At 40.0% G+C, this 8,374-nt stretch overlaps 1 protein-coding gene across 1 annotated transcript in view; it reads left to right on the top strand.

Moving 5' to 3' along the window:
- DNAH5 (dynein, axonemal, heavy chain 5) overlaps positions 1-8,374 on the top strand; it is a 382,826-nt gene that overhangs the window by 78,727 nt on the left and 295,725 nt on the right. Inside the window, exons 18-19 of the mRNA XM_006895016.1 lie at positions 1,839-2,013; positions 3,005-3,244. Of these exons, the coding sequence (XP_006895078.1) occupies positions 1,839-2,013; positions 3,005-3,244 (415 nt within the window). The remainder of the gene's footprint in view (positions 1-1,838; positions 2,014-3,004; positions 3,245-8,374) is intronic.

The raw sequence follows: 8,374 nt of genomic DNA, 5'->3' as shown, positions 1-8,374 counted from the left end.
GTCCAAGTATAGGTTTCACATTAGCACGATTAAATGTTCTGGGATTCCCATTCTTCTCAAAGTTTATGATGTAGTTTTTATTAAATCTCTTAAGCTTTATTTACTTTGTGTTATTTAATGGAAAATCATTTACCGAAAATGATGGTGGGGAATAGGGGAGATATTGTAAGGATTTGTGGATACCAGGGCTTAGGGACACAGTTCTTTGAGGGACTGGTAGAAGAATGACCATGCAAATTGATTCCTGTGAAGCCTTAGGAAGTTAGTTGCATCTGGACACCGTGACCATGTGTGTGTGAGGTGACGGGTCACTTCACTTTTCTGGACCTCTGTGTCGGGTACAGTATAAGCAGAGCTAGAATGGAAGAGAATATGTCTGGTTATAGTTAAGAGAGAATGATGGCGTGCTGAGAAAAGTGAGGAAAGGGAGGCTGACTAGATTTATGGGATTAGAAGGAAGTTTTATGGAAAGAGAAGCTGCTGGTGGCTTTCTTCATTGATGAAAAAGTTCATAAAATGTTTTAACTCTGTTTTTCCATTTAGTTCCCTTGAGTTTCTTTGTATCTTTTTTGGACCTGACCTGTCTTGGTTTCCTAGTGTTACTGTAACACAAATTTTGGAGTGACATAATTCACTTATAACAATTAACATGAAAAAGCATTTGACTATGTGGATCACAACAAATTGTGGTTAAACTTGAGAAAGATGGCAATTTCAGAACATCTGATTGTGCTCATGCAAATCTATGCTTAGACCAGGAAGCAGTCATCAAAATAGAGCAAGGAAACAGTGCATGGTTCAAAATTAAGAAAGGGATGCATCAGGGATGTATTGTGTCTTACCTTTTAGTCTATATGCAGAATAGATCATTTGAGAGTCTGGATTTTATGAGCAGGAATGTGACATCAGGATTGGAGGAAGACTAATCATCAACATGCACTATGCTTGTTGAAACTCAAGAGGACCTGAAGGTTACTGAACTAGGTCAAGGATTGCAGCCTTCACTATGGATTGAAACTCACAATCAAGAAAACAAAGATTCTCAACACTTAGCCAATTGGCAGCACTGTGATAGATGGAGAAGATACAGAGGTTTTTAAAATTTCAGACTCAGTTCCACAATCAGCACCCCTGGACCAGTAGTCAGGAAATCCAAAGGTGAGTTGCATTGGGAAAATATTCTGTCAGGGACCTCTTCTGAGTACTGAAGAACAACAGTGTCAGTCTAGAGATTAAGATGCACCTGATCCAGGTCATAGTCTTTGCAATTACTAGCTACACATCAGAAAGCTGGACAGTGAGTAAGAGTGGCAGAAGAAGAATTGATGCCTCTGAGTTGTGGTGCTGGAGAAGACTGTTGAACACACCATGGACTGCCAAGAGAATGAACAGGTCTATCTTGGAGAGGGTGAAACCAAGTTTCTTCTTGGAGGCAAGGAATTCAAGCTCTCTCTCACATACTTTGAATACGTGTCTAGGAGAGATGACTCCTTGGAGAAGGAAATTATGCTTGGAAAGATGGAGAAAGACCCTGGCTGAGATGGATTGACTAGTAACTGAGATAATGGGGGTAGATGTGTTGGAGACAATGAGACTCCTTAGGATAAGGCATGTCTCAGAGCTGTTGTACATAGAGTTGCTGTGAGTTGCAGGTGACTTGATGGCACGTAACAACAACAGCAACAATTACAACAACAACAGGGTAGTCAAGTATCATTGGAGGTTAAAAATTTCATGTGGAGGCTCAACCCAGAGGATGGCTACCATTACTGATGTGCTCTCAAAACCAAGATAAATGCATATTTTATTTCTTCTTTTCTCTCTTTTTTTTTGTGTAGGACCTTTGTGTAAGTGGTGCTCAGATACTTCATTTTAAAAGCTCATTAGTAGAGGAGGCTGTCAATGAACTAATTAATATGTTGCTAGATGTAGAAGTTCCAAATATAGAAGAGAGTGAAAAAGTAATGACTGAAAATAGAATTGACTCAAAAGGTGAAAGTCCAGGTAAGAGACGTGATCATGGAAAAAACCTCACATTTCTAAAACATTTCCTGAAAACTAAAGTTCCATTTTCAGCATAGCAGTTAATTTCACGCTGCTACAAACACCCTCTCGATTTCATAATCATTTGTTCAAAGCCGAAATGAGAATTCTGCTCATACTATAATAAATGACATATCATTAGTTCCTTTTATTTTTAAAAAACTTTATTCATGCGTATTTTACACTGGTTCTTCCTGCTTGTCTTCCTTTTATTTTGATATTTGCCTTATTAATATAGTAGGATGTGTCATGAAGTTCCTTGGAAAATGTCCCTTGTTAGACGCTGCTGAGTCAGTTCGGAATCACACCAACTCTACATAAAACAGAATGACCCTCTACCTGGTTCTGTGCCATCCTCACATTCCGACCCCACTGTTGCAATCACTGTGTCAGTCCATTTCCTTGAGACTCTTGTGCTGACTCCTTACCAACCTAATATCCTTCTCCAGGGATTAGCCCCTCCTGATTTTATGCTCAAAGTATGTGAGATGAACTTTTACCATCCTAGCTTCTCGGAAGGCCCTTGATACGTGGTATAGACTAGAGAAAAATCTTTCACAGGACAGTGAAGACACTGAGGTGGAGAGAAGTGAAGGCTTTCCCTCAGGCTTCTGTGGCCATGGGTGGGAGAGAGAACACACAGTCCAGGGCCTAGGACCAAGGAAAGCTGCTCCAGCTACTGCCCTGCCTCTGTGCTTACACTGAGGAGAAAGCCCTTCATTGCTTCACGTGGTGTGCTACTTTCTTCTTCCTACGTTGGTGGTCTCATTTTTTTAAAAGCATGACATATGAATGATTTTAAAGTGCATGTAATTGATTTTAATTGCCCTCTTTTTAATTGCAATTATTTATTTGACTGCATCAATATATTTAATTGTCATATGTGGTTCTGTCGTGTGTGTAAGCCTGTAATTCTTCTCAATCCACCTCCCTCTCCCATGCCTTATGACAGATAAAAAAGAGGAGGGAAAACCTGACACATCGCAGTCTTCCCTTCACACCGGTGAAACTGGACCTGCCCCCCTGCCCCTGACAATGGTCAAGAGAAAGAAGAAAGAGACAGAGTTGTTGGAAGAGGAAGCCTGCGAGCTGCTTTCCTATTTCAACCATCAGAATGCAGATGCTCTGTTGAAAGTTACCAGAAATACACTAGAGGCCATTCGCAAACGCATCCATGCCTCCAACACTGTTTACTTCCGAGGTAATAGTCCCACACAGCTGTGTCTGAGCTGTTCTCACCTAGATGCAGGCGTATGTGGGCGTGGAGTGTGTAAATGTGTGTTGTTGTTGTGTGTCAATTATGACTCATAACGACCACATGAACAATGGCTCTGAAGCCTGCCCTGTCCTGGCTCTGAACCCTGGCCTATTCTGAGCCAACCCCACCACCTCTGACACACCTGACCCCATTGCCGCAGTCACTGGGTCAGTCCATCTCATCCAGGGTCCTCCTCTCCTGTGTTGATGCTCTACATTTCCAGGCATGATGATGTTCTCCAAGAACAGAACTCTCCTGACAACCTGCCCAAAGTATATGAGATAGAAATTCAGAATCCTTGCCTCCAAGGAGCAAACTGGTTTCACACTCTTAATGGTAGACCAGTTTATTCTCTTGGGAGTCCATGGCGTGCTCAGTACTCTACTCCAGAACCATAGCTCAAAGGCATTGATTCTCCTTCTGCCATCCTTAGTCATTCTCCAGCTGTCAGGTGTACATGTGAATGTGTGCACTTGAGGTGTTTTAGGGTGTCATAAAGTTGATTTAATTCACTGTGATCCCAAATGACAGAGTAGAACTGACTCAGCATTTCCAGGCTTGTAATTTGAGCTGAGATGTAGGAGAATGGTGCTGAACATCCCATGGACTGACAAAAGTACAAACAAATATGTTTTGGAGAAGGTGCAGCTAGAGTAATCTTTGGGGGCAAAGATGATAAAGCTTCGCCTCATATAGTTTGGTTATGTTTCTAGGAGGGACTGTTTTCTTGGAGAGGAACAGGTTCCTCAGAAAGGCAGAGGGTCAGGGAAGGAGAGGAAAACCCTTAGCAAGGTTGTTTGACACAGTGACCGCTTCAATGCACTCTGATGAGTCAGGAAGTGTGAGGATGGCACAGGACAGGGCAGGGTTCAGACCTGTTGTATGCAGGGTTCCTATGAGTCATACTCGACTTGATGGCACCAAATGACAACAGCAATCTTGACAGGAGCAGATTTCTAGGTCTTTTCTGTGAGGAGTTTCTGGGTAGATTTGAATGACCACATTTTTGGCTAACTGTCAAGTGTTAAAACTTTCTCACCAAAATGACGTCTTGTGTATCCCTGTTAATTTTAAGTACAGAACAATCTATTATTTATTGAGTGCTTCCTCTTAATCTTAAACATTATGAACCTTGATCATTCCAACAGTTCTGTGATGTAAGTTGAACTCATTACTCTAATTTCACCATTGAAGTCTACAGGCAAAGGAATTTATCATGGAGATGAAGTGACTTGTCTCAGGTGACTTGGCTTTTGTGAATGACATCAAAGTCAGCATTGCTTTTAATCTTTTTGTAATAATTAATTTTCATAATGAGTCAAGAAAAGGTAGCACTGGTGGCTTAGTGTGTATGGAATTGTGCTGTTACCTGTCCCATAGGCTCTCTGGTGGTTCATAACTGCCAGTGATAATGGGAGAAAGATGGGCAATCTCCTCCCATGTGATTTATCTCCTTGGAAACTCAGTGGGAGATCAGCTATGAGTAGGTCTTGACTCAACAGCAAATGATGAGTGAGTCAAGAAAAAACCCACAAATCTTTTAAAAAGATATATTGCAAAAGATTATTTCATAGTTAAATTATGATATTATTAGAAATATTTTATCAATGTCACACTCTGCAAAGTAGAAACCATTTTCCTATTCTTATGTCAATTTGTTATTTTCCAGGCAATTTCCTCATTCTCAATATAATAATTTCTTCAACATTTCCTAGATAGTTTAGTTTGCAGATTTATGAAATTAAATTTTAAATAAAAAAATAGAAGAAATAATGAAATAAATAATAGTAAAATGAAACCGAAAAAATGATGGGGTCATAAAATCTTGTTTACTTATTTTACATCTTGGTACGTAAGTGGAAGCACCTTTGATATTTATTTAATTAAACATGGATAGCTGTAAGTAGAACTTTTGAAAGAACATTGTGATTAGTGATGTTTTATTACTTTTTTTTCCAATTTATAATAGGAGATAGTGTGTTTATTTGGCATAGGGATATTAATACTGTTGTTGTTAGGTGCCATCAATTCAAACATTCACAGCAATACTATGAACAACAGGTCTGATAGAGAAGAACCCTGTCCTACCCTTTGCCATCTTCCCAATCTCTGACAAAGTCAAGCCGATTGCAGCAGTCACTGTTTGAATTCACCCTGTTGAAGGCCTTCCTCTTCATTGCCCTCCCCTCACCTTTGCAAGTATGATGTCCTTCTCCAAGGAAAAGCTTCTCCTTGCAACCTGTCCGTAGTGTGTGAGGTGAACTTTACCATCTTTGCCTCCAAGAAGCACTCTGCCTGTACCTTTATAAGCTATATCTATTTGTTCTTTTGGTATTCCCTGGGATATTCAGTACTCTACTCCAACATCACATTATTAGATTTTATTATTGTTGTTGTTATGTGCTCTCAAGTCATCTATGACTCGTAATGACCCTATGAACAATAGCTCTGAATTCTGCCCTATCAAAGCCATCTCAAAGTCTTGGTCACATCTGCCCCCATTAACAAAGTCATTGGGTCAGTCCATCTTAACCAGGGTCCACCTTTCCTGTGCTGACCCTCTATCCTTCTAAGCATGATGTCGTTCTCCAAAGACTGGTCCCCCCTACTATCATGTCCAAAATATGTGAATTAGCTCTTCAAAATCCTTTCCTCCAAGGAGCAACTTGGTTTCACCCTCTCCAGGACAGACCTTTTTGTTCTCTTGGCAGTCCATAGTATGTTCAGTACTCTTCTAGGGCACCATAACTCCAAGACATTGGCTCTTCTTCTGTCATCATTAGTTATTGTCCTGCTATCAGATGCATAGCAACTAATTGCAAAGACCATAGCTTGAGTCAGATGCACCCTACTGTCTAGACTCATTATTCTTCACCACTCTGGGAGGTCCCTCACAGCAGACTTTCCCAAAGCAATATGGTGGTTTGTTTTTTTTTAATTTCCCAACCAATATTGTCAAGAGTGTTGATTGTGGATCTGAGCAAGATGAAATTGTTAACAACTCAGTCTTTATTTATCATGCTGCCAATTGGCCTGGTGGTGAGAATCTTTGTTTTCTTGATGTTGAGCTGTAATTCATAGTGAATACTCCAGTCTTTGACCTTCAACAACCAAACAACTCAGGTCTTCCTCAGTGGTTGTTGTTGTTGTTTTTATGTGCCATCAAGTCATTTGTGACTCATAGTTACTCTATGAACAATAGCTTTGAACCCTCCTCTATTGTGTGCCAACCTTATTGTCTCTAACACACTTACCCTTATTACCTCAGTCACTGAATCAATCCATCTCATTGAGAGTTTCCTCTCTTGCACTGTCCCTCCACCCTCCTAAGCATGATGCCCCTCTCCAAGGACTGGTCACTATTTTCAAAATGCCCAAAGTGTGTCAGATGAAACCTCAGACTCATTCCTTCCAAGGAGCAGCCTACTTTCATTCTGTCTAGGACAAACCTGCTTGTTCTCCTAGCAATCCATGGTATATTCAATACTCTTCTCCAGCACCACCTCTCAAAGGCATCACTTCTCATTCTATCATCCTTAATCATTGTCCAGCTTTCCTATGCATAGGAAGTAATTGCTAAGATTATGGTCCAGATCAGGGGCACCTTTGTCTCTAGACTGACATCATTGCTCTTTAGTACTCTGGAGAGGTCCCTGACAGCATATTTTCCCAATGCAATTAATATTTTGATTTTCTGATTGCTGGTGCCAAGAGTGTTGATAGTGGAGCTGAGCAAGCTGAAATTGTTAACAATCTCATCTCTTATCCATCAGTAATGGTGCTGCCAATTGGCCCAGTCGTGAGAATCTTTGTCTTCTTGATATTGAGCTTCAATTCATATTGAAGACCTTCTTGATCTTCTGCAGCAAATTCTTCATGTCCTCCCCAGTTTCAGCAAGCAAAGATGTGTAATCTGCATAATGTAAGCTGTTGATGAGTCTTCCTCTAATCATGATTCTTCCTCATAGAGCCCAGCCTCCTAGATGATCTGTTCTGCGTATAGACTGAAAAGGTATAGAGATAAGACACATCCCTGGTGTATACCCTTTCCAATTTTGAATTATGCAATGTCTCCTTGTTCTTTTCTGATGATTGCCTCCTGGTCCAACTATAGGTTTTTCATAAGCACAATAAAGTGTTCTGGGATCCCCATTTTTGTGAGAGTTAGCCAAAGTTTATTGTGATCCACAAAGTCAAATGCCTTTGCATAGTCAATGAAATATAGGAATTATAAAAGGTTGACTGATACATGAAATATCAAATCACAGGTATTTAACAACTTTAAATATTACAGATATTTACACCTAATATATAAAAAGTAATTAGTGATATATTGCTATACCTCTAGGGAGCTCTGGTGGCCTAGTGATATATTACTATACCAAAATGCATAGCTATTTGGTGCAGCTGGGATCCAGAAGATAGGTCTTTTATATTTAATAAACAATCAGTTATGGACTGAGAGCCTCTTTTTAAACCAGTTAGGACTGGTAGATGGTTAAAAGTTGGTTTGGATCTGAGACCCTCTTGTTTGGAGCAGTTGGAATCCAGAAGGTAGGTCTTTTTTATTTGATTAAGTCAGTTGTAGGCTGTTAGGTTTTTTCATTTAATTAACTGGTTGGCATTGGAAAATTTCAGGAAGTACCATGTAAGTAGGAACCAATGGTAATGAAGGAGTAAGTGGAGTCTGTACTAAAAGTATTGGCAAAAAATAAGCCCCAGGAATCAATGGGATACCAATTGACTTGTTTCAGTGAACAGATGCACTTCTGGATGTACTTACCACTCTATGCCAGGAAATTTGGAGGATAGTAGTCAAGCCAATGGATTGAAAGAGGTTCATGATTTTTCCCATTCCCAAGAAAGTTTATCCAACTGAATGTGCAAACTGATGGACAATATCATCAGTATCACATACAAGCAAAATACTACTAAAGATCATTCAAAAATAGCTACAACAGGACATAGATAGGGAACTGCCAAAAGTTCAGGAAGGATTTAGAAGAGGCCATGACATAGCACTAGCTACATCATTGCAGATGTCAGGTGGATCCTGCCTGAAGAAAAAAAAAA

This window comes from Elephantulus edwardii, unplaced genomic scaffold, assembly GCF_000299155.1.
Source record: "Elephantulus edwardii isolate Elephantulus edwardi_28Jun2011 unplaced genomic scaffold, EleEdw1.0 scaffold00153, whole genome shotgun sequence".
NCBI lineage: Eukaryota > Metazoa > Chordata > Mammalia > Macroscelidea > Macroscelididae > Elephantulus > Elephantulus edwardii.
Note: the sequence above shows the minus strand (reverse complement) of the source record. Positions and strands in the feature narration are given on the sequence as shown.